This window comes from Anser brachyrhynchus (assembly GCF_964034855.1).
Source record: "Anser brachyrhynchus genome assembly, chromosome: 1".
NCBI classification, from domain to species: Eukaryota; Metazoa; Chordata; class Aves; order Anseriformes; family Anatidae; genus Anser; species Anser brachyrhynchus.
In genome coordinates, this window is record NC_137694.1 from 71606685 (window position 1) to 71633642 (window position 26958).

General features: G+C 40.9%; 1 protein-coding gene across 13 annotated transcripts in view; it reads left to right on the forward strand.

Moving 5' to 3' along the window:
- Positions 1 to 25299, forward strand: part of DUSP16 (dual specificity phosphatase 16) — a 73021-nt gene extending 47722 nt beyond the window's left edge. For all 13 annotated transcript variants that reach the window (XM_080572884.1, XM_080572887.1, XM_080572882.1 and 10 more), the window contains 4 exons: positions 11316 to 11479; positions 16715 to 16874; positions 17552 to 17675; positions 21071 to 25299. In XM_080572884.1, coding sequence (XP_080429010.1) covers positions 11316 to 11479; positions 16715 to 16874; positions 17552 to 17675; positions 21071 to 22247 — 1625 coding nt within the window. In that variant the 3' untranslated portion in view covers positions 22248 to 25299. The remainder of the gene's footprint in view (positions 1 to 11315; positions 11480 to 16714; positions 16875 to 17551; positions 17676 to 21070) is intronic.
- Positions 25300 to 26958: the final 1659 nt, after the last annotated feature.

Genomic DNA, 26958 nt, shown 5'->3' on the forward strand with positions numbered 1-26958 from the left:
ACATCATAAGAATATTCTTTTATAGGTACAGCTGGTCATTTCCATCTCATGAAGCAAACAGGGTTGAAAGACTGAACCTTCCTCCCTGCTTCAGCAATCCCACGTGACCAGTAGGAGGCTTCCCAGTGTGTGCTGAAAGATGGCAAAAGTTAGTTGTAGTTTGTGCTGTCTGATAAATTTCCATCTAACACACAAAAGCCATTCAATGTTTGGATTTGGAGCTTAATAACCTTTGGTTGTGGCTGGCTGAAGCTGTGAGCATTCCCTGTAAGCAAGTCTTTGGAGGGTGCCTCAAGGAGAAGAGCACAACTCCAAATGGTGGCCGTTAATTAATGTAATCAAGTGTTCTGCAAGTTGAAATAACTGCAGGCAGAATGAGCTGTCAAATATCCTGCTGGCATTTAGAGGAAGAAGGGTAGTCACAAGATGATGGCAGGCTTCCTCACACTGACTGTTGATGCCATTACAAGCCAGTTTCTAATGAAAAAGGTAGAAGTCTTGCAGCATGAGCGTGGTATTGCTGAATTGGTCCCGTGTCGCATGGTCAGTGTTAGCGGGAAGGAGAAGGAAGCGGGGAAGGAGCTTGGCTCTGAGTCGCCCTCTACAAAAGACTCCTCTCTTTCAATTTTAGCGAAAGCATAGAAAAACTAGTACCCTTGGCTACAGCTGGTCCTCTGTGAATATCCTCCCACCCTTTGTACTTAAAATGAAGTTTTGAGTGTTCGCGTAGTGCCATGATTGTTTTAAGCACTTGAAAAATGGGAGTAGGTTTTATTACTTTCATATGTGTATTCACTTGCTGTCTTTTGAGCGAGAGCAAAGTTTGACTAGCGTGAAACTCTCATAACATTTCTCAAACCCAAGAATAACTTGTTAACTTGGCTTTTGTTTGGGATACCTCTAGATACTTGTGAAACTTAATTGACTGAAATCACAGCTGGGGTCTTTTTTTTCTTTAACAGCAGAAGGGGCAAGCGTGAACGTCCAGTATGCTCTCTGTGCTTGAGGTTCATCTGACTCTTCTACTGGTGCATGCCACCTGGGTGGGTGGGTGGATGGAGTTGACCCCTTTCTCCTCCTGCCTGCCCCCTCAGCCTTGTTTGCTTAACCTGCCTATTAACCTTGTCTTACCAAAGGCAGAAACCCTCCAGGGCAAATAACTTCCTTTGCTACCGTGCTTGTAAAACACCTAGTGTAACAGGGCCACTATCTGTACGCTACTGTAATAATAAAATTAAAAAAAAAAAAAAAGAAAAGAAAAGAAAAAAGTTTTCTGAAGCAGAGACTTCAATCTGGTAGATGAAGTGGCGGATGGGACGGGAAGGGGGGAGGAGGGCTGTCTGCCCGGATGGCAGCGCTCCTGGCGGGGCTGAGCTTATGTAATGGAAAATGGCAAGCGTCCCTGCTTAGCTGGGCTGGAATGCATGAGTTGCAGTGGGCTGTGTAGGTCTGCAGCTCGTTTAAACAAAGTGGAAACATTGTAGATTCATAAAATTCTGAGTCAGAAAGTTTACAACTTTTCCTCATTATGGCAGGGGAAAAATCCATATGGCGTCTTTTACATAAACATTTTAGCGTTTGGTGGGAGCGTGACTGTGGAAGTGCTGATAAGTCACAGCATTAAGAGCCTCTTATCTGAGGTGAGCTGAATGTTAGTTAATGTTTTGTACTTTTTCTGTTTTTTTGTTTGTTTGTGTGTTTAAATTTGATTTCTGCATAGTTTTCAGTAATACTAGAAACGTTATATACCTAGTGCTGATCATTATTAATGGAAACAACTTCCAAATTGCTGGGGGAGGGGGGTCAGGGGAAGAAGGCAGTTAAACATGAATATACTCCGCTATGTATCTGTGTTGGGTACAGAAGTTTGGTAGGGCTTACTTAGAATCCAAGTATTATTTTGCAGAGGTAGCTACAAATTTTGTTGCTTTTCTGTTACTTTTCCTTTAAAATGGGATACTAATATAACATTTATTACCATATGTCCATATAAAATTTGAGTAATCACTGCCTTTAGTGAAGAAGCAAATTCTGGACTAAAAGAAGGCGTTGGAAACTTCTGTCAAATAAACAAGCTTCAAAGTCTCCTTGCAATGCTTTTCTGGTGCACACTTCGAAGTCTCCTTGTGATGCTTTTCTGGTGCACACGTCATCTCTGGTTTTTGACTCATCACTTGGGTTTTAGACCTTTTCCACTCCCTGCTAACTGCATTAAAATAGTTGTGTTTGACACTGAGGTAATACTGATGAACTGGCAGACAATTAGATCTTGTGGGAAGAGGAGGGAAGTGGCTTCTGGTCTGTTTTCAAGATGAATTCATTGAAGAAATCCAATTTCTCTCTTTGATGTTTTCTGAACTGTCAGAACCCGAAGGGGGAAGAAAAAGGAGCAGTGTCTGATTTGAACGGCACTTCAAGAGTAATGCCACCATTTGCTCTGTTACCAGTGTGCATTTTCCTTGGGCTTTTCCAGCAGACTCTGTGGCCTTTGAAAAACAGACATGTGCTGCCTCTTCTCTCTACATCAGGAGCAAGAGAAGGGATCTTCCTGCGCATCCCGAGTGAGACATGCAGTGCTGCAGGGCCAGCTGGACCTACTGGGATGTTATATAAAACACTTCATAGGCATAATCTGAAGTTTTACACAGGCCAAGCTCATAGAAGTTGCCATGTTGTCTGTCTCTCTGCTATTACCCACAAAAGATATTTAAGCTTGTTGGTCAGCTTCAGTAAGTCTTGACAAAAGGAGTAATTAAATGAGAAAAATAATGGCAGTTCTTGTAAGCCCTATGGAAATGAGCACTGCCACAGTGGAGAGCCTCACATTAGTGTTCTCCCCCAAAAAGTAGCTTTGGGTCAAGCTGAGCTGGATTTGCTGGTGTGATGAAGCAGCAGTGCTGGGCAGGTCCCAGCAGTGCGAGAAGAGTCCTTTGGAGCTCAGGCTGCGCTAGCCACCCATGGATCCACCACAGGACTGGCATCAGAGGCAGATGGGCTCCTTTAGTTCTGCAGCCGCTCCAATTACTTGATGAAGAAACACATTTGGTTAGTTTGAAAGTGGAAATCTGTTCATCTTTAGAGTCGGCCTCTAAAGTTTGAGTAGGTGGCCAGGAGCCTTGTCTCAGTTATCAAATGCTTCTCTAGCTGAACCTTTACCCCCCCCCCCCCGCCCTTGTCCTCAGCTTTGCTACCAGGCTCTGGGCACAAAAGGCAGCTGCATGGGGTTCTCTGTCAAGCTTTAGCTGACAAGTTCATAGAAAGCACACAATGTCATGTGTCCATTGTCCATGTGTCCAAGGAAGAACTGTCCATTTCCTCATCTTTCTTTCATTCCAATTTCTGTTTCGTGGCCACCTTTATAAAGACTGTAAAGTAATGAATCCTCCTAGAACAAGTGCAGTGTGAGCTTGTTGGTTAAGTTTGTTACTGTTAGGATTTGTGTACCTGTGGAGCTCTCCTTTTTATAGGAGTTGTGACCATATCGGATAGTTACATTAGAAAAACCCAGTTACACCTAACGGGAACATCCCCTATTTTCATGTGTCCCTTTCGCTGCAGAGCTGCAGGCACATCAGCTGTTGTGCTTTACTTTAACACTCAGCCTTAATCTGTCTTATCTCTGAGGTGTTGTCAAGCCTCTGTTCTGTGCTTTGTCAGTGTGCACTTACCTGATTAGTAAGAGAACCTATTCTTAGGTGATTAAGGGTAAAACTTCTGGGGCAGATCTCTGAAAGCATTTTGAGAATAGTAAGGAATTACATGATTGGTGGTTGAAACAGTACTTTTAAAAGCAACTTCCAAGAGATTTTAGGATTGCTTCATGACTGATTTGTCTGTATCTTATAAATAGTGTGCAGGTTGAGATATAGGATGAATGTGAGTATGAGGGAACATCTGTGTTACATTCAACATGCATGCAAAGGAAAGACAATAAATATGTGTGGATGGGGGAGATGGATGTTACTGTAACAGTAACAGGAATGTTTGGCTAAATTAACAGCTGGTAATTAGAACCACCCAACAGCCCACTTAATGTAGTACGCTGGGTAAACACTGGTGAGCTGCTCAAGGTGATCTTTGAAAGCTGGTAGGACGACAAAATGGCATTCTCCTCTCTTTCCAGCACCCTGTGGAAAAGAACGGTATTTAGGGGAGGTGGAGAGCAAGAAAGTGAAGGGAGACTGGGCTAGAGGATGGGGGAAGTGTGCAGGGTAGATGCAGATGTTGATCTGCACAATAACTGATGATGTTTCACTGGACTAGCCATAGTACCATAAAGCCAAAGATGACTAACTTGGTCAGTGTGAGGAAAGGATGTTTGTTGATGGGAATGAAGAAAAAAGCTTGAATTTTGAAAACTGACTTTTAGTAGATGGAGTTTTTGCTCCCTTCTGCCTCCTTCCCCATGCTAAATCTATTTCCCAGGTACTTGGACTTCTCTAAAAAAAGAAAAAAAAAGCTTTCATTTTTTAAATTCAGAATCTCTTCTTGAATGTTTCCTGTAATAGTTAAATTTTGATTGGTGGTTACATCTCTTAGTGTGGCTTCATCTATTTGAAGGAAGCATAAATATGAGAGGGGGAAAAAAAACAGTATAACATGGATTAAGCCTAGAAAAGAGCCACCTTTTTTCTCCATGTTTTATGTTCCATTATGTTGTTATTTATCTTGAATGGTTTTATTGAGTATTGGGTGAAAGCATTAAATATTATCTGCACTTCACAACCCTCTATTAAGTGTTAACCCCCTCCTTTTTTTTTAATTTTGTTATTGTTGTTGGTGGTTGTTTGTTATAACTACCCTTTCACTTGTAAACCATCTCTAGTGGTTTACAGAACTACTGTCCCTGCAACTGCAGTATAGCTATTGGCAGCGTTGTGGAATGCTCCTTGTCTGTTTCCATGTAAAATAAAACAGATGAGCTAACGTAAATGCTTGTGGTTCTCAATAGTTATTTCTCTTTATTAATTTAGGATTTGTCTCTGATGGTAGTTTAAATAGTCATAAGGATCTGGATGGGTGCCATTCCCTTAATGGAAGGTAGCTGTTCCTAAATCAACAAAACTTCTCTGGCTACCATTTGTTGCCACCTGAGCCCATCTTCTTTCCCTCTCTTCTTCCTGCTGTTGGCAACATTAGCTAGGAGATTTATTTATATAAGGATTTATGCAATGAATCTATAATAAAGACTAACTTATGTTGTGGAAGTCTGCTGAAACTTTTTCATCCCTTTTTCATCCATTTTTTCTTCTGGGTTTGGCCCTATTTGGTTTCCTGAGTTGGCTGAGAAGGGAGGTGAAACTTCTGATGTCAAGATTCCTTTAACCATCCTACCTTGATGAGCGTAATCATGACACGGTACACAGTTAGAAAACTGCAGTGTCTTAATTCAGGGGAAGTCTGTAGTCACCACTTTGCAAAACCATAGCAACAGCGTAATTGAGTAGGATACCTGATCTTGCAAAATTTCTGGTAATGGATGTGAAAGCTTGTAAGCAAGAAACGTAGGCTTTACTGTAAAGAAGTAGGAGGTGTTGGGTTGTCTGCCACACGCAAGGGTTTATGCTGCAAAACCACCGACAGCTTTTGGCACCTTAACGTGGTTTCATAGAAACTCTTCTTGTGCAGCCACAAGTGATGAACAGAACAAGTCGGCACTAGAACACATAAGGTACAACAGTCTGTTCAACATGCTGCAACCAGGGGATGCCCGTCACTCAGTTAAAACTGAAATCATTTCGCTAGTCTGGTCATTTTTAACAAGCTACCCAAGCAAGAGCCGAGTCAACTTTGGGCAGATACACAACTTTGCAATATAGTGATGATGGATCATCTAAAAATAGAGCAGAACTAAATTAATTGACTTTTGTCTCAGAAACATAAAGGACAAGCAGCTGAACATCACAGTCAATTTATCACTGCTACTTCGGTATCTCTTACTTTCATGTTGGAAAATACATTACATGATATAGTCTAAAATCACTTCTGTCTCATATTGCTTTAATTTGCTCCCATAATGTCATCATCCCCACAGATTTTTTCCTCAGACTTGGGCAGGGCCTATTGTACAAGTAAGACAGAGTTGTGCTAGCTACTTGCTGCCAACCAAAGGATATGATGACTTACGTATGTGCAGTCATGACCAGAAACAACTGCCTATTTAAAAGTGAAGAAGGAGATGCACTGTGCTGCTAATCCTGCTTGGTCAGCAAGTTTTTTTTGGATATAGTGAAACTATTGCATTAATGGTGATGGAAGAGCCTTCCATTTAACTCATCGATACCAGATTGGTTTGCTGAAGTAGAGTGAGAAACTTCAAAAGCTTTGTTGAAAGGAGAGTTTTTTTGTTTGTTTGTTTTAAACAAGCAAAATTTTTAAGATATATGTATAATATGTAAAAGTTGTCTCATTTCCTCTATCCTCTGCCCACAACCTTCAAAACAGATAAGTGGTTGAATAAGAGAGTGCAGAGCTCTTTCAGTCCAGCTTTACCATCAAGAAGGCACACAACCCATATGATTTCAGAAGCTATTGAAGAGAGAATATTTCTGAGTTATTTGTCAATTATCTATTTCCAGTCCTTTGTATATTTGGCAATTGGACTGGTTGGTAAGACTAGAAAGAACAGCCTGCCAGATATTGTAAGCTGGGAGGGGATACCCTTCTGATTGAGGCACTGCAAAGCGAGTGAGATTTCTTAGATCTCGCCCAGGAGATTAGGATCAGGGCCCAGTTACATTTATCAAAGACTTCAGTGGAACTTTATTAAAACAGTAGCTCTGCTAGTGACCTGGGGATTTTTTTTCCCCATGGTTTCAACATGCCCTTGTGATTGATTTACCATTTGCAGGGGCTGGAGTCATGGTGGAGAAAGGGTGTTGTTCAGAAGCTAGCTCCGGGAAAAAAAGTGCATTTTCTCTTACTAAACAAACAGCACAGTGCTGCCAGTAGCCCTGTTCCAAATGAGGTAGTTAGGGCGATAAATATAAAATTTGCCTTGATGCAAAGCATCCTCAAATTGTGAAATCTGAAGCTAAACCAGCCTCATCTTTCTTTTAAGGCTCAGATTGCTATTCTGTGTTCCAATCTGTACACTGAGTTCATTCTCCAAATGCTTAAAGTTTGTTTTTTGAGGACTGTCTGCTTCATTTACAGCAGAAATGGACAGGTAGTCTGCATGGTTGAAGTACTTTTCTCATAAGAGGTTCTTCATGTAGGCTGTACATTGATTTTTGCTTTGGAGATTAATGTGGGTTACGATCTGTGTTAGAAAACAGAAAGATGAAATAAGAATCTTTTTTTTCCTATACATTTTCAGGTGCCATTATTTTTTAAATATAACTATATAGAATTGTATTATGTGTGTGTATATATGCATATATGCACGTACACGCTATATGCATATTTTGTAAGTCAGTGCAAGCAAATGGAGATGACAGCAGCTCTTTAAAATGGAAGTTAGTCTCATAATGAAATGACAGCTCAGTGGATGCTGTCATTCCAGATCCCTGATATACTATGTTACACTGGAGGTCATCAGTAGTTTAGCAGGATGCATACATGAGTGTTTTGTTGGGGTGGGTTTTGTTTGTGTGTGTGTTGTTTTTTTTTTTTAAGCCATTTTTCAACACACATCTATCTAGAATATGTTTTTTCTACTGTGAGTGCCATAAATCAAAGGCAGAGTTGTTGAAAAGCTACTAACTTTTTTGAAATGAATACAGAAGATGGCAGGGAAGATGGATTAATATTTGAAACAAGATACCGATTGCATCCTTTCTGACGTCAATGATCCTGAAGTCATTGATCCTACTTAGAGAACTGGGGGCTAATCTGTAATACCAGGTTAAAATATGTGCAAAGGAAATAAGGGCTTACTTGGGAGCATGAGGAAAGATAGTCAGGTAACAACACAACGTCAGAAGTACTTGATGTGAGAATTTTGTGGTTATAGTTGATGTTGTAAGGACAGTAAAGTAACATTTTATTAGGAAAGTGTGTGTAGAAAGAAGAAGGATGACTTTGTAGGGATGAATGTCCTAGAGGAAGTGTTGAAGCATCTAATCTTGAATCACTTCAATCTTGCATTACCAAATTCCTAAAAAAACAACAAAAAAAAAAGTGTTCCTTACGCTTATAATGACAAAGCATGGGTTCCATCTCCCCAAACCTCAGTTTTTAAGCATATTAGCATCTTTCTTAACTTTTGTTGCAGTACTCATGCAGAAGTGAGACCAATCTGTATCTATATGGGAAGGTTCCTAATTAAAATACAAAACAAAAACATGCCCATGTAGCCTTCTTCACAAAGACATTAGAAATTACAAATATAAAACCTCTTCTTTGCTTGTGCTACTTCTTTGTAAGGAACAAGAGTCACTTTGTGTGAGAAAGGCTCCAGATAGCAGCCAACAACTTTACCAAGAGATAAAGAGTGAACAAATGAAACCAAAGATTGATCTTACTCTTTCCTTTCTTCCACCAGTCCCTCAAGGAACTGCTGGGCTCTGTTACCACATCTTCCATAAAATTTATCTAAGGCATGTAGTGACTAAAAATTCTAAGCTTGCTTCCTGAAGAACAGGGAAATTCTTATGCCATAACTAAGAGAATTCAGCAACAGTGTGAGATAATTATTTTGAAAACTTTTTGTCTTTTGATTGATATATTAAACAAGCAGTGTCCATGCTCATGGCTTATACAGACAGGAACAGGTGTGGAGGTGTAAAGCAGGATGGTATGAGCAGAACTCTTGCATTCACTTGATTGCCTTTGAAACCAGCCTCAGATTTCTGCATTTGGGCCCATGCTCTTCAGCTTTCTTGTATCTGACTGGGTCCCAGACCTGCCCCTTTGCTTTGCTCTTTTGATGGGTGTGGGCTGTCTGCTCTCTGGCATGGAAAAACATCTCACAGTTCAGCTCCTGAAAAGCAGTACTGGCCATCTTTGGGACTTTGGAGAGTAATGCACCTGAGACGCAGCGTGGTGAGTTTCTGGTGCCAGCTTGTGCAGAAGCATGTGCTCCATGCTTCAGGTGGTGGGTACACCTTGCTGAAGTTCTGAAACCAGCCTGCACCCTTAATTTATGCAGCTGAGGAGTATACTGGGCAAGACAAAAAGAATTTCTGCACCTATTTTGCACCTTCTCCTTCTTAAGACTCTTGTATTATTGCCTTGGCAGTAGTTGGTCCCCCTCATGAAAAAGCTCCCTCTGCTATATATAAATGCCTTTCTCTGCCAAGTCTCTTCAGTTCTCTGAGATTTTGCATTTCTTTTTAAAGCAAGGGATTTCTTGTATTACTGTTTTTAGCAGGCTTCCCGATCTCTCTTCATGTAACCCAGGTAGATCTGCCATGCTCTACTCTTCCAGGCCTGCTGCTTGTACAAAAGCTGTTTGTGGTGGTGGTAGTTGACTCAAGTAGGTTTTAAACGACTCAAGGCATGCGGTAGTTAACTGGAATTCGTGAAATGATCAGAGATTCTTCAATTACACTGCAAATTTACAATGTTTTCTCTTTTCTCGTTCTAACAGATTGAACAATAAAAAGGAATCTGTATAAATATGACATGAAGATTGATTTTAAAAAATACAAAAAACCTTCCTACAGTAAATTACAGCTATTTTGTCTTATGATGTTTCCAAAGACAAGCATTGTCCTAGTTATCTAAAATCACTTATCTAACACTAAAGACAAGTGATTTTTTTCAGTTAGGAGACTGTAACAAGAACTACTGCTCAAAAAGCTTTTGTTCTGAAAACTGCTTGCTGGCTTCTTTGTTTATCAGATAAAATGGGTTATTACACACATGGCTATTACCTTGTTTTTTTTTTCTACATTTAATAAAGATACAGAGTTTAAAATCCAAAGAATAGACATAATTCAGGCAATGGTAATGCAAGCCTTGACAGAACAGTACATTATCTTATTGCTGAATAATTTTAATTCAAGTCTTCAAACTGTAATACTACAGAACATAGCATTTGGCAGATTTAGCACATTAATACTTCTCTTCCTTGATGATAAAAAGGTGTCTTGTTCTGCACAGGTTATAATTACTCTTCCTCCACTTACAGTTCCACTTGTCTCTGTGCTTTTAATGTAAGGAAATAGCTGGGGACTTTGACTTTCTTTTGTGCCTCTCATCCTTACTAATTGGCTATTACATGGTGAAAACTGTCCAAAAAAGCCTGTAACATACTGATTTAAGCAGCTGCCTACAGTTCTTCTTCAGACTAGATGAAGTATGTGAATGAACTGAGCTTGGAGTTCTGCTAGTTTGTCAAAAGCTAGCTAATTTGTGTGAGAACATGTTTAGCTGAGGTGTAAGTCAGTTGCTGGAGGTCTGTTTGGTTTTGTTCTTTAACTGTGGGTAGCGCTGGTTGGACCACAGTCAGTAACTGAGATTTATAACATAGCTCTTGCAGTGGGAGGGAAACAGGCATGTGGCAAAGCAAGAAAAGGAAATGGAGCTTGAGCTGTGTGTGTTACGTATTTGTGTCTGCAGCAGTCTCAGCCTAATGCAGGGGTGGCAAATTATAATGAAAATGTTGTGGAACTACAGTATGGATAGGGCCTAATGCCCTAACTACTGCAAATGAAGAACCACCTAGCAGTAAAGGGAGCACAGAGGGGCTAGTTTGCTAGGAGAATCCATGGCTAATCTTCACATCTTCCCGTGCCCACCTTCCCCTGTAGTCACCCTCTGCCTCACCTGCCACTCTTGGAATGGAGAAGCCTTAGCTTGGTGTGGTTTTGAAACGTGAAGCCTCTTGCAGTGTGTTGAATGAAATATGTTATTTCTGAGCAGTGTAGAAAATAATAATGCAGGATTCTAAAAGCAAACATTAATAACTACATATTGATGCTCTTACCAATTGAGAATACATGACTTCTCCTTAATGCAGGCTAATTATAGACCTAATATGGGAGAAGGAATTGTTCAGAAAACAATTTGCTGAAGCAGAAAGGCAAAGGTATGTGGTGGGTGTTGCGGGTTTTTGTTTTGTCTTAAAATTCTCATTTCCACATGTCCTTTTGAATCAGAAGAAGCATCAAAATCTGAGGAATGGAGAGAGAGAAACAAACAAGCTTTCCAACCAGAGTGGGAAGACAAAAACAGGCCTTGTGTTCTGACAAATGGTTCTGCACACTTAGGGTACCTCTGGGAGAGGTGTGCCTATAGCTGTACAAGTTCCTCTGCTGGCCCCTTAATGCCTCTCCATCTCATGCAACAAATGCTGCTTTTTGAGAATTGGTATGGGCACTGATGCCTTCCACAATGCTTGTCAGTAATGCACACTGTGCCTCTTACAGGTGGATTTGCTGAATTCTCCAGCTCTTTCCCTGGTCTCTGTGAAGGAAAATCCACGCTTGTCCCTACATGCATTTCTCAGCCCTGTCTACCTGTCTCCAATGTTGGCCCAACCAGGATTCTGCCTCATCTCTATCTCGGGTGCCAACGGGACGTCCTCAACAAGGTGAGCATTCTGGATGTTATGCTGTTTACATGGATGAGTATATAATCTCCATGTGTCTTTTTCCATGCTTCTATTATACCTCGTTATTGCAGCTATAAAACCATCTAAAGTAGATCTAGATGATAGCCTTGCACAGCTTTATGCGCAGCCAGCTAGGCAAGAACTAATGATATACAGTCCACATAATGAATCCACATGTCATCTAATAGGATAATTGATCTCTCTCCTTCCTCCTGGAGAAGATAATATGATAACTTCCTCAGTAACCTACCAACCAACAGCATGCTATTAAATCAGCCGTTACAGTAGGTCAGGTAGTTTACTGTGTATAGCACCAACTGGTTTGTTTTGGTGTGTGTTGCATATTCATACAATTATGTTAATAGTTCTAGTGGGATGAAATAAAGATTGTCTTTCAGTATTTTCTCTAAACACTTACATATATGTTTTTTTATACATGTATAAAGCCTAAGACTGGAACTATCCTAATAGTCCTATAATTAGATCATATTCATAAACTCAATGGATTTACCTTGGCCTTTAAAATCTTCAACATCTTTGTTGCTACGTAGTGAGTCAACAATTCAGAACTGATTCACATATGATGGATGTCAAGGCAATTTTCATACCACAAAAGTAATTTGTGGTCCCCACACAAAAGGCAACAGGTAGATTAAAATACCAAGTGAATTAAAAAAAAAAAAAAAAAAAAAAAAGAAATCTGTGTTAAGTGGTAGAATATTAGATGCTTTTATGCTGTTTGTTTCAATATGTTAATGATAAGTGCTATCCTAAGCCCCACTCGGAGTGGTGGGGTCTCTTATTCTTCTGTAGGGCCAGGGACGTTTGGGGATGTGAATAGAACTCCAGTGCTGTAGCTCTTTAGTGAATAGTCTTAGGAATGAAAGAGGCTTTCACGTTACTTGCAGTAAATCAGTGCCTATAAATAGGTGTTACGCGCAGACACAGTACGCGTGCCTCACCAGAAAGGGAAACCAAGTGGTAGCAGTAGTCAGGAATTTCACTATAGGGGTGGAGGAGTCTGAAACTACTACAACTACTACAACTGCTACTGGTAAGCCCTGAGTATGGCAGAGCATTCTGTAGGAGAGTTTAGACCTGGTGAGGTGTCTCATGCCTTTTCATTTACAACCCTGATAGTATTTCAGCACGTGTCCGTCATATAGCAGGAAGCTCTGCAGCTTCAGAAACTTTAGAATTAATGGGGGAATTGTTCAAATTTGCACTTCTTGACCTCATGCATTTCTTAACCGTTTTAAGGACAAATACGCATTTTATGATTTCAGATCTGCTTGTGGCTTGCACATTTTTCTTCTTATTTAAAACAAGTCACAGGCAATTCTTTATTCTGAGCATGTTACTTGTTCACTGCACGGAAGTAGACCGTAGTGTCTTCATAATTTATGTCTTCAGTTTTGGTGTCTGCGCGTGGAAAATCTTAAATGGCTCTCATCTTAAATAGTGATACCTTTATTAACTTAAAGAAGCTGTGGGAACAAATGAAGATTTCTGCATCTGGGAACGAATTTGATGCTTTCACTGCAATTGGCAACTCCCAGTTTCCTGATCCTTAATAGTTTCTTGATTCAACTCAAAGTTAGTGATAGTTAGAAATGAGGATTCTAGAAATGCTAAGGGCAGTGAGGTGCTCCAGGTGGCTTGTGTTTGCTGTTGCTCTTTCTTCCACACTCCTTGCTTCTTGGAAAGCCTAGATCCTATGCAAGGGTTTTAGGAAAAGCAAGGAGGATGTCTCCCAATACATGGAGTGCTCAGAACTACCAATACCTGGTATGAAAAGTGAAGAATATTGAAAAGGGAAGGGTGAAAAACAAAAACCAGTGATCAGAAGCAGAGTTCTGTCTCTGTTATGACAGTCAAGAAGATGGTAAGTGGCTAAGTTTGCATGCTTCAGCTTAATGGCCTTGCTGCTTTGTCAGTTACTGAAGATACGAAGTCAACTTTCTGTGAAGACTGAAATGTGTTTGTTTTTTTTTTTTAATTCAAGTTCAGATTTTTAAAAATAACTTTCTAAAATATTCCAGTAAGATTCCCAACACTGCAAAATATAGTTGTATACATTCACCTTACTTTTGCTTTTGAATGCTGTGAGGTCCTGTTATTCCTCCTATTGCCCAGACATACTCATTTCTCTGAAATCTAAATGTCTCAAAAATACCTGCAAAAATAAGTCTTTATTTGCAATGTAGTTAAATTCAATGCTTTAGAGATGTGAATTTTCAGCATAGCCTATCAAGATGAGGTAATCTTTTCAGAATCTTTAGAAGCTTATCTCTGAGTACAGGGGGGGAGAAACATTTGTCTTGATCATAGATCGTCCTGCAGCATGACCTTTTAGGGACACTGATGCTATTTGCCACTAATGTCTCTGCTGATAATGATTGATGTATAAAAGATAAGCAAACACAAATGTTTGGTTTGTGTCCTTGAGGAAAACTAATGATTGCTTCAGAAAAGTATTAGGAGATTTTGCTTTATGGATTTCTTTTTAAATGCTTAACTCTGAAAATGTTTATAGTATTTCCTGCAGTTGAAACGCTAAGAACCTCATGAAATTTCTGGTCTGGCTCTTCAATGTGTTCTTTAAATAATTTGGGGATCAGTGGTGCTGCTTTACCTAAATGCATGTATTTGCAAAAAGTGTACTTTTTCACCATCACCAGCTTTCTTTTACTCTGGTTAACAAAAAAGTCCATTTCACTTGTTGGGTCTTAGTGTGATATATTGGTGGCTATCAGTATCAAATGGCAGGGCAAGAGGGTACGTATTTTGACAGAAAATCTTCGTTGATTTTCAGATTTGTGAAAGACAGACACACTAAAATCTGACTTATACATGACTGACAGTGTCCTTTCAGAAAGTTAGGATAACATAAAAAATCTGTTTGGCTGCGGGCCTGAATGAGTCTCCTGCTTACATCTCAGATTTTGTGCCAGCATTAGAGTTGTAAAAGTTTCTGGTTTGCTCCTTACCTAACTATTCTGTTTTTTTTTTTTTTTTAATTCCAGACCTGGATTTTATTTCCTGGAACAAAATAACATTTTAGGGTGCCATTAATTTTAAGATTAAACAAGTCATAGAATGTAAATAAGCTGACAAAAGAGCATTTACCTTCTTTTCACAAAGTTGTTAGTATTAGGATTTCTGGATCTTCCTCCCATCATAATTCACTTCTTCCTTTTGGGTGTCTTACAATGAAGGCACTGTTATGGTTATTATATTACAGTGTGTTGCGCAGGGAATGATTGATACTTTAGAACAGAAGGAAGCATAACTTCTTTCTTTAGCCTTGGTCTCAAAGACAAGTACTAACACATTTTTGGGTGTTTTTTTGGCTCGGTGATTTCAGACTTGGCATCTGCAACATTCTAATTCCCATTTGGATAATCAATTCCACACTGAAAATCTTACATAACTGTGGAATTGTGATCGTTGGACCATGCAGTCCACCAGCACTTACGCTTTAGACAAAATAATAATACAAATAAAAAAGAGAAGGCTTTTCTTTCTAAATTCATCAGCTTTCCAGCACTACTTAGCTGTATCCTGAACAAACGTGCATCATGAAAGTCCATTTCTTAGTGATACCTTCATTGCCTCCCTCTTGTGTATAAGAGGTTGGGTGACTTTTATGCATACTGTGGCTCGAGACTCTGCATGTACTTTTGTACCTGCTATTTCAGTTGTTTGTTGTTTACCTTTCGGACTGTAAGTGGTGACTATAGGTGTATAGGGTTAGTATTTCAACTTAGTGGCCTAAACTAGATGCTTATTTTACAGAAGTTGATGTTGAATAGTTGGGATCCTAGAGTTGTAAGGCTACATGGCTCAGCACAGTCACAGATTCTGGGGCTTTCCTTAGCACATGTAAGATACCATGGTAACTGGTCTCCTGTGCCAAGAACCCTAATCCCTCTCTGACTAATTCCAACAATTCCCACGTTTCCTTACAGCTCTGCTTTTAAACTTTCAGTTTATGAGAGTTTAAATGTAGGAAAGGGAGGCGAGACTGTGTTGGCTACAAAAGGCATGCAGGTGTGGAGGGAAGCTTGCTGTTTGAGTTGGGGAGATGTGAAGGAACAGAAAAGGGGGACATTGGTGACAGTGCTGAGGAGCTGAGCTTTACTGGGAGTATGACCTAGAAAACTAGCAGTGTCAGAAGCAGTAAAGGTGAGAAGTTACCTTGACACATTCAGCCCTTTTTTGGACCACTGCTGCAAATCATATTTGTTAGTCATAAATTATATTTATCACAACTATTTATATTTATATTTATGTTATACATTTATATATATTTATAATGTTTATATATTTATATTTAAATTTGTGATAAATTACTTTTATTTGTGATAATTTGCTCTGCGAGCAATTGCTCATCTCTTGTTCGCCTTGGATGTCTATGTTTATGGTATAAGGTACATTCATTAGTTTAAGGTACCCACACCTTCATACTCCTCTGGATATGCTAGCGTAAGGGATTTGGGGTGTAAGTTTGGAGCAATTGTCCATTTTGTTGTCCGGAGCAAATTTGTCTCACTAGCAGAGATTTATGTAAATTCCCTGTTTATAACTGCTTCATAAAACATGTAGTTAAGTAAGGGTGGATTTGATGCACTTTCTTCTGCAAATGGCTATGAGATTCCCTTTCTCCCCTTCAGTCCATTGTTCTCACTGAAAATTTAATTTATGCCTGCATATACATACTTCTGCGTGTTCATCCCTTCTACATACACACTGCAAAGTACACACAGTGTACCTGTGTAGTAAATACCACACATTATTTAAACTGCTCTGATATGTGATCCAGAAAACATGCATTCAAGTCAGCGAACTATACGTGACATAACTACTTGGTTATGTCACCTTGCATGGTGAGAATTTAAACCAAAGTAGCAAAAAAAATGCATTCTCTTGGAAGCGATGCTTCATAGTAACAGAGGGTATTCTACCATTATTTCTGTTCTATGTCACCTTTGTTCACATGGACTTTGCAGCCTGTATATTATTTGGTCATAGTGGATGTCTTGTTAAAAGTTGCTTGAAGAATCAAAAGCTTAGAAGTCACCTTTTTCAACAAACAATGCCCCCAGTAGTTTACTTTTTAGCTTTATTATGTGTTTTGAGTTTGTGGTCTCTTTGAAATGTGCCAAAGGTGTTGTTTGACTTCTCTAGTTTTAATCGTTCTCTCTTTCATAGGAGCTGATGCAGCAGAATGATATTGGCTATGTACTAAATGCCAGTAATACCTGTCCAAAGCCTGATTTCATTCCGGAATCCCATTTTCTGAGAGTGCCAGTGAATGACAGCTTTTGTGAGAAGATTTTGCCTTGGTTGGATAAATCAGTCGATTTTATAGGTGAGAAGAAACTTTATATTGGCTCTCTAAAACAGTTTTTGGATAACTCTGTGTCTGACTCCTATTTTGGCTGGAGGATACCTGAATGCTTTCTGGGTGGTATGAAAATACCCTAAGGATCTGCGTATATGATCACCATCACTTTATAAGTACAGAAGCAAAATAATACAAGGAGATTCTGCCGCTGCGTGTTCCAGCACTTACAGGAAAAAAAAAAAAAACCTTTTTAAAAGCACAACTCTGCTTTCTGGCATCCTGGTAGACACCTGATACATTCCTGCAGAGAATGAATTATAAAATTGGACATACAGATCCTGTCTTTAGCTTTAAGCAGTGAGCTAACAGATGAATTGGCCAAATTGTTCAATCATGAATACTTGCTTTTTACTTGCATATAAAATTAAAAACAATCACCTTTCCCAGAAATCTAGATAGGGTTGTTTATGTGCACGTTAATGTAAGTGATGTATGCTGTAACTGCAGTGTTTTCTGTGTGTAGTCGCATGCTTTTTCTAAACCCAGTGCAGTGATGGAGAAAGTAAGTGCTTTTTGTTTAAAGCTTCCATGAGATCTGTAATTAGCAGCCAATTTGGAAGTTCTGAACAATTTCAAATAACATTGTTTTCCTTGCAAACTTTTAATTGCGGTATAATGCTGCTGATTTCTTTGGTATGCAGAAAAAGCAAAAGCATCAAATGGTTGCGTGTTAGTCCACTGTTTAGCTGGAATATCTCGCTCTGCCACAATCGCTATTGCATACATCATGAAGAGAATGGATATGTCCTTAGATGAAGCTTACAGGTAAGGAGAAAATTTCCTTTCATACTAATTCTTGTGCCTGTCAGCTTGTTTTTAAAGTGATAAAAGGTTACACGGCCAAGGTAGAAGCAGAGGTTATTTATCCTGTAGTTCATTGGCCTCTGGGCACTCTTGCTTTAAACATAGGTTTCCTCCCTAAAGAAATTAGGGGTCGTGTGCAGGCATTGTGCACCTAATGTTAATTCCCTACCTGCAAAATGCTGGTGTTGGTCTTTGCTCTAAATTTAAACTGCTTATTAAGTGTGAGTGTGTATACCTGTATGCACACACACATCACACACAACAGTATCTTGTAAGCCAAAGAAAAAATGAAACGGATAGGGCTAAAGAAAGAGAACTGAGGATATTTGTCATCCTGCTTGTAGCAAGTGCTAGACTGGATCTGTTGACTTCAGTTTGGTAATGCTCTCAAAGAAGTGCCTCCAGGTGAAACGTATAGGAATTAAGAAAACAACTTTGTTGCTAATGAGCTCAAACAAAAACTCTTGGAGAAAGTATTTTGAAGTATCAGCTCTTTGTGGTATTAGAGAATTCTTGTGGGGAATAAATACCCCTACCTTTTTAACCTTTCAAATCACAGTATTGCTGTACTTAGATTGTGAACACTTTATTACATTCCAGGTGACTTGGTTGCAGTTTACCATGACTTCTCTATTTCATTTGGCAAACTGCTTTTTGTTCCTGTGTTGCACAGAAGACATCGGCTTTCTTCTTGACAGACCTTATAGGCTAATTGGCAGAGCTGACACTGACACACCTCTATAAGACATGTCTTGCAGAAGCAATTTGAACAATTGGGCTGGAGCAGGTTGAGAGGAGTACCTTCCAAATCACTACTGTGTTTGCTACCACCATTTTAAAAACTGTGATGGTGACAGAAAGATGAACAGCTGACATTCTCTTGCGTGGGATGGTTTTCATGGGGCATTTTCTTTTAAGCTAATAAATGCAAGTATGTATGTATGTGGTGAAAAAAGTTAATTCAAGAGATGCCTGAACTGCAGATGTCTCCCATGGCATTCAAGTCTGTAGAAGATTTCTACTAGTGCTTGGTTTTGTGCAGTAATTTCCACGTGTATGATGAAACAGGTTTGGCTGGTTAAGAAGCGTAGGTGACAACTCACAATTACGCAGGCAGAGATGCTATGGATGAATTGCTGGATATGGATGGACAGGCTGCGAGGTCTGAGCTTGATTTGCCAAACAGCCTAGCTGATCTCAGGCTGTAGTGCTCTGGAGGTTAGAGCTGTAGAGTACCAAATACTTCTAAAAGGCACACGTGTAAGTAAACCTCTCACTGAGTAAGGAGTGCTTCTTCACATTTTTCCATGACATCTCTGCATTAAATTCTAGTTTGCTTCTTAACCAGAAGTGTGAATTGCGTGTGGAAGATGAATCATCCTTGGCCTTTTTTCTCTTTGTACTGGAGATGCTGAATAACTACTGGAAACTTTGATTTTATTTTACTATGATCTGATTTTCTTTGATCTGACTTAGTGAGAACAGTCTGCAGCACAGTTTACTTACTGGTTTGGGATCTTTTGCTGGAAAAGCTTAAAAGAAAAATACTTTTTTTTTCTGAATAAATGAAAGACATTTGATAAAATGTATGTCTGACACTTAACATTTAATGTCACCTTTTTATTTTTTACTTGAAGTGAAAGATCTGAGGAAATACGCTTTTTTTAATCTGTTTTATTTGTACAGTGGGCTATACAAGGGAAACAAGTATCAAAATCAAATGTTATGTACATTTTTTAATTAGAAAGTGCATTTTGAAATGAAAAAGTTTGCAAAGCCTTACAACTTTGCAGGGGTCTAGGAGACTTTCTGGATCCCTTTTCATAGTTAAAAAAGATAGTTTTAAAGTTAAGACCCTCCCATATTTTGGGGTGAGAGGAAGAGAAAGCTGAAGGAACAGGGTTGCACTTCATAGTGGAAGTTTCCACCATCATTTTGTGCAATCTGCTCTTGCAGGTCATAACATCAGCTATTCAGATGGTTAGCAGAAAAGAACAGTGCCTGTTGTGTTTAAAAAGCTAGGTGTCATTGAAGTTGTTTGGCAATGTCCAAGAATTCCTTTTCTTTTGTCATGTGCTTGCTTGCATTTATGCTAGTGTATACATATATGCATGAGTACACTTCAGAATTGTTCTCATGCCATTTTTAATAACTGCACACTCACCTTTTGTACACATCCCCAGAGAGATTTTCTGCCTTTAATAACATTTAATTTTCTCAGTGATACATTATATGTGTGTTTGTAGTAGGTCTCAGTCATACATTATTTGCGTGTTTGTACTAGGGTTTAGCTCTTCAAGGTCTCTTCCCTTGTTAATTCCCTTGTCATCTGGCACCTTTATAGTTCCAGGAATGGCTGAAAAAAGAAAAAAAAAACACAAAACAAAACACAGAGGGGGCAGGATTTGGGCAGCTTCTCTTTTACAGATAGAAAAAGATGTACTTTAGCTATCTTACAAATCAGACCAGCAAAAAGTCTGTTTTTGTATTTAACTTTGAAGTACATGACATGACTTGTAACATTAAAATGTTTCTTTCATTTGAAGTCCTGATTCAGGGAAACATTTTTAAGTATGTATTGCATCTTGTCTGTATTCAGCTGAATAAGTAAGTTCATGACTGGCCCATGTATGAGAGTCAGGCTGCTTCCTACAGGGCTGGAGAGTACATTAACTTCTGTACTGATTTGGTTATACTGTTGCCTTTTTATTGTTGGACACGTGCAGAGTTGTAGAAGATGTTTTTGTTTTAATGCTGCATTTGCTTCTTTTTATGTTTCTTTTTGATGATCATATCAGCAGTCAATAGCAGTAACAGGGTAGAAATGACTGGCATTTGCTGTGCAAGGTCAGCATATATCAGAGCAATCTACCTGACAAAGGTAAAACAGGATAGGAAGCACTAACTGTAATAACGACATGAAAGAGAACGGTGAAAAGATATGGGATTTCTGCCCTTGAAGAGTGGGAAAGGTGGCCTGCTTTCTGCTTTGATGCTATTCAGAAAACTTGAGGAGCTCTTAAATTCAGTCAGACCAAGGTAGCAATGGCAATGTGGAAAAAAAATAATTCCTCAAACCTTGCTGTAGCCATCACAAAGAGGTAAAAAAGAATGCTTTCTTTTTCCCATTCTTAGCTGCCTTTAAGTAAACTATGAGGAGAGTTGAGAGAATCCAGCATTATCTTGCTTAAAAGCTGCCCTTTTTTCCATCCATGTTACCTGTGCTTGCCAGAACCTCTATCCAAGCATCCTGACTAGTTAAGATTAGGCCGTTAACCCTAGAATGATGTGAATGTTATTTCAGGTCTAAGCAGCAAATTCTTAAAGTAATTCTTTTGTTTTTCCCCTCTTTGCAGATTTGTGAAAGAAAAGAGGCCAACCATTTCTCCCAACTTCAACTTCCTGGGCCAACTTTTGGACTTTGAGAAAAAGATCAAGAACCAGAGTGGTCAGCCTGGACATATCAGTAAGCTGACACTTCTACATCTGGAGAAGAGCAGCGAGCATGTACTGGTCCCAGAAGGAGGGCACAGCAACCTCTCCACTAATCAGCTCTGCATTACTGCTACCTCTGAGATCGTTGAACAGAAGCCCATGGACTCCGGGAGCATGTCATGCGCACACTTGCCCTCCCTGGAAGATGGCCCGCTGGTACAGGGCATAAACGGACTGCACGTCTCCCTAGATAAGGTGGAAGACAGTAGCCGGCTGAAGCGCTCCTTTTCTTTGGATATCAAATCCGTATCCTACTCAGCCAGCAGCAGCTGTGTGACTGCATCCGTTCAGGGCTTTGCCTCTTCCGAAGACACCCTGGAATACTACAAACACGCGACTGCTTTAGAGGGCAGCAGCAAGCTGTGTCAGTTCTCCCCAGTGCAGGAGGTCTCAGAGCAGACCCCCGAAGCCAGCCCTGATAAAGAGGAAGCAGACCCTCCCAAGAAACCCCAGAATACCTGGCAGCTGGACAGCCAGAGCAAACGGCAGCACGTGGGGAGAGCTGGCAGCAGTGCCGCCACTCAGCGGTCGCTCCTGTACCCCCTCCACCGGAGCGGGAGCGTGGAAGACAACTACCGAACAAACTTCTTGTTTGGGCTCTCCACCAGCCAGCAGCATTTGGCGAAGTCTGCTGCGGGGCTGGGCCTCAAAGGCTGGCACTCGGACATCTTGGCTCCTCACACGTCAGCTCCGTCCCTCACCAACAGCTGGTATTTTGCAGCTGAGTCCTCGCATTTCTACTCTGCCTCTGCCATCTATGGGAACAGCGCTGCGTACTCTGCCTACAGCTGTAGTCAGCTGCCCACAGGCTGTGACCAAGCCTGTGCTGTGCGCAGGAGGCCAAAGCAGGGTGACCGAGGTGACTCCAGGCGTAGCTGGCATGAGGAAAGCTCTTTTGAGAAGCAGTTTAAGCGCAGAAGCTGCCAGATGGAGTTTGGGGAAAGCATCATGTCAGACAACAGATCCAGAGAAGAACTGGGGAAAGTGGGCAGTCAGTCAAGCTTTTCAGGCAGCATGGAAATCATTGAAGTGTCTTGAGGAGCAGCAGACTCGCGTGACTGTATGGGATTTGCTTCCCCCTCCAGGCTGCTCCCCCAGCATTTAAGAGGTCCCTATAAATCTGAAAAGAACAAACATCACGCAGAAGGTGGGGAGGGAGGAAATGTGGGGCTTCACTGTGAACGCAGTGACTAGATTAATACAGCGAGGAAATGACAAGTGAGCGTCTGCACGAGGAGACCAAGTGCACTGTTGGGTTTTTCTCCTCCCCTTTCCTGGAGAAGGGCAGAACATTTCAAAGATTTTTTTCCCTGACAGAGGAAGCAATTTACATGCAATGGGTTGCACATCCTTTCAGTGTTTCCAAAAAGGAAACTCTCGTGGTATCAAACCATATCTCTGGTTCCACTGAAACATGCTTCTACCCATCAAAGCTAGTTTTATTCTCCCTTCCTCATGCCCCAAGTCTTCACCAGTGCACCTTAGCCCTGACACTGAGCCAACCTCTGGAGGGAGATGATTTTCCTGTAAGAAAGGAGACTGGGAGTGATTCCAAAGGAAGTAGGGACTGGTTACAGCAAGGCTGGTCTGAAAATACAGTTCAGGCAAATGTAAATAGTGGTGTAACTATTGTTCTAATGGATAGGCTTTAGGTGATTTGCTAGAGAGCTGCTTCAGAGAAAAAAAAACAGTACCTCAAAAATATAAAAAATAAACTAGGGCTTTATGGCTGCCAGATGCAGGTAGTTCGTAAGCAATGTGAACAAGCAATGACAAGCCACATTAGATTTTTTTTTAAAGCTGTCTACGCACAAGTGTTTCAGTTGGCTTACTAGCAATTCTTCAGAAAGACAAATGAACCATACTTATGACCATTACCCCCAGTCTTTTGAAATATAAAATAAGCAGTATTTTTTTTCTGATATTTAGCTGGCTTCTGGGAGAGGGATACTTTTGCTTCCAAGCTATAACGGAGTGGTTAATCCTTAGCGCTACGTGCAAGAGAAGCAGCTGATACAATACCACAAATTCCTCCTCTTGCCAATTGCCAATTCAATAGATGGCTCTTGAAAGTTTTTTTGTTTGTTTGTTTTGTTTTTTAAAGCAAAAATTAGTTGTAAGCCTTGGTGGGACGGGCTTTTGTTCAAAACTGAGCAGTACTGTTAAGGAACTACTCTTCATACGCAGCTCCAATCGGTTGTGCGGTGGGGGCAATTCAGGTTTGTTGGTTTTTTCCTACCCCCTCCACACCCCACACCCTCTCCAACATCCTCACCCAAACTGTGAGGATCGAGGTTTTACGTTTGCTGACCTCATCCAAGAAAGAGAGGTCTGTTCAGCTGTCCAGGGAAAACAGAAAGGGAACTCCAGCGTCCCATCTCATGATGTGGTGTGAAAGAAAGAGGGGTTGAGAAGAGACAGCTTTAATGGAAAGCCTGCTCACCTTCTGCGCTTGCAGATCCAAAAGAACTTTAATTTTGGCTTTTGTCCTCCGTCCCAGTTTAGGGTCTCGGTTTCCCAGCGTGCTGATGAATGATTTGGCTGCAGATGCTCCTAGCTGTGCTGCGGCTGGCCAGTGCTCTGCTCTCTGATCTACACCAGCCTAGAGGCTATGCCAGCGCGAGGAGGTGCCTTCCCTGCTGCCAGCAGGGGTGTTCCATGGGAGATTAGGCACAGCCCTCCTTGTGTTGTTTTTGACAGTGAACCAACTGCTTCCCCTCCAGCTTGTGAGTCTTGTGGTGTGTTGGCTGCCGCTTCGCAAACTGTTACGTGTGTGTGTCTTGCTGTAAGAGGTTTACGGTAGGCAAGGAGTGGTCCAGAGGCACAACGCAAAGCTTCAGCCTTCCCTCTTGTACATGGATGGAAGCTGCACACGTTATCTAGGTCTTCCCCAGGGCCCCTCAGCACATGCATATGGGGGGGGGGGGAACGGGACACACTATATTGTTTTGTCCAGTGCAGGCAGCTGAAAATTATAAATCAAATGAAACAAATACTTATACCTGGCCAACAGCTTTTAAAAAAAATTGTCAAGCCCTAATTCAAGTCAGCAACTTGGGTTATGTTTTGTTGTTGTTGTTTTGTTTTTTACTGTAAGTGTAGCTAGTTTGTGACTCAAATCTCAGGTTTTACTGTATTGAAAAATGGAGAAGATTTTGTCATTGTTTTGTTTTATGGCTAGGATGTGACTTAATTTCCTACAGTGGACTGTTTAAAATAGCACTACAGCATTGATTAACTTGATCCTAAAAAGTGCAAATGACACACAGAGAGGCAGCAGCAGGAGTAACTGAACCCAGAGGCTGTGTTCGTGATGTGTGTGTGAAATGCCGGAAGAAAGGGTAGCCTGGGCAAGGGACAGGTTGACACCACACTGTAAAGCATGTCAGGTCTTCGCTTTTCATTAAATGTACTGCCACTTGTCTGCGCTTACATACCAAGTGAAAGTGATTACATTGCAACTATGCGTGTGTATACACACATGGAAACCATTCAGCAGTGCTCCTCTCAGCCAGACTTCAGTAAGGGCCTGTGTCTTACTTGATTTAAACCAGTTAACGGGGGTAAACACAAATAAATCCCCGCAGGCAGAAAGATAGTTTTCCTCGGTCTTGTGCTCACTCACACGTGTGTTCTCTCCTGTCTCTCTATACACACAAGTAGGTACGGTTGGGGTTTTGTTTGGTTAATCTCCTTCTGAGGAACTGAAATTTGGTCGTCTGGCTCTTCGTGATTTCCAATAAGCTATAGTCACCAACTGAATCAAAGCTGTAGGCTCATGTTAGCGGACAGCTTCCTGTAGGAGGAAGCCTTAAATTCATATCCTGTGCAGGGTGGTGCCCTGCTTCATTTCTGAAATGGTGTCCTATACCTGAACAATGCTGGAAATGGTTTCGAGGTTTGGAGAGCAAAGTGGAGGATGTGAGGGGGGGGAAACGTGTACATGTTCAATATGAATATAATGTTTTTTGGTGTATGGAAGCTGTTCAAATGGTTCAGAGAGATACGAGTTTCTCGTCTTGTTGTGTCATGAGCATTACCTGTATGTTATGATGAAATAAAATCAGAAATGGTACCTGTTTATATAGAACGGTTGAGGAAGGAGCCTCTGTGCCTCTGGGCGCCTCTGGCTGTGGTGCATGCATTACCTGGCTGCAGGAGGACCTGCTTCCCTGTGGCCAGGGCTAGCAGGAGTCTCGTCCTTACGGTACGTATCCTTCTCTGCAGATGCATGCCTGTCAGTGAATGACACAGAACCAGTAGCTTTGGACTGCTACTCATAAGCAATGCTGACTTCACAACCATGTTACAGTTGTGAAATCTCTTACCTGCTCCTGTTCACCCTACCTCTTCTGCTCCCTCAGAGAGCAGCAATGGCTTTTCTGTGCTGCTTCTGCGCTGATACCTTGCAACGGCTAATGCTGCAGAATACAGTTACACCATCTCACAGAGTAGCAGGCCAGTTCTCCTGTGGTTAAACTGATCGTTCACAAGACAGCTGTGCTAGCCTTTCTGAAGCAAGTGTTTCAGCTTGTTTAAATTACCTAGGATGAACTGTATACTTTTATTTTTGCCTCCCATACTTCTTATTTGATGAAGAATATAATCACATTAATACTTCTTTTGATGGATTCTGCCAGTCCTGAAGCATTGGGAACAACCTGAATGCTGAGGGAGAGGTATGCCCCTTGTTGCCCCTTCATAGAACAGCTTATACAAATGTAGTTATGTATTAAATTTAAGTCCTGCACTAGGGCATGGATGCCAAGGCTACATCCTTAGATGGCAAAGCTCAAGCCTCCAAGTTTGTGTAGCAGCATCTTCAATCTCAGGTGAAGTAATAGAAGCCTTTTTAAAGCGAATTTAAAAGCATTATCCCAGGAAGGGAAGTGCAGAAAGTTTGGCCTCTAGAAGAGACTACTATCAGCCACAGCACAGTTAACAACCTGTGTGTCTTTTTATGCTTGCTTTCCACAACCACGAAGTACCTACCAGCTGTTACACAAAAAACTTGCATTCATTGCACAGTAAAACATGAACCATGCACAACAGTAGTCCTAAATGGCATTAGCTGTTATCCTACAAAATAGGTTCACTTAATCTTCTAACACTTACCTGCTCTGGCTTCTTTCAGTCTACTCCAAGGTCTAGTTCTGACCTCAATAAGTGCCTTCACAGGATGCTTTCTGAAGTGTGTACTTCAGCTTTTGCCACTCTTCCTCTTGCCTGCTTTGCAGGACTTGCTCCATTCTTCTTCCTGCACCATCCTCTCCATCCACTCGTTGCCCATGCTGGTAGACAGCCCTTTACAGAGAGAGTCTAAGCCCATTTCCAGTCAAAACTCAAGAGGCAACTGAAACCTGTCACATACTGTTCAACAAGACTTAATTTTCATTCCACTGATTGGTGTTCCTGGGAAGGGGTCCTGGGCTCACTGTGTTCGTGACTTAACCATCACAGTTGAATTCCCAGTGAAGCAGGCTGAAAACAGCAAAAACCTCCCCTCAGTATGGATCAGGTAGCCTTGTTTTTGAGAGGGGGCTGGGAAGGAGAAAAAAAAAAAGAGTGGAAACATAATAATTTTGTGAGCTGCTGTTTTTACTAACTACATGCTCATCTGCTAGCTGCTCCTTACGCTTGGACTCACAGCACAAGCCTTAAATAGCTTCCTACCAGAAAGTGGTGGTATCAAAAACCCAGAGCAGGGGTCTGGCAGTCCTCCTGGGGACAACAGTAGACTCCTAACAAG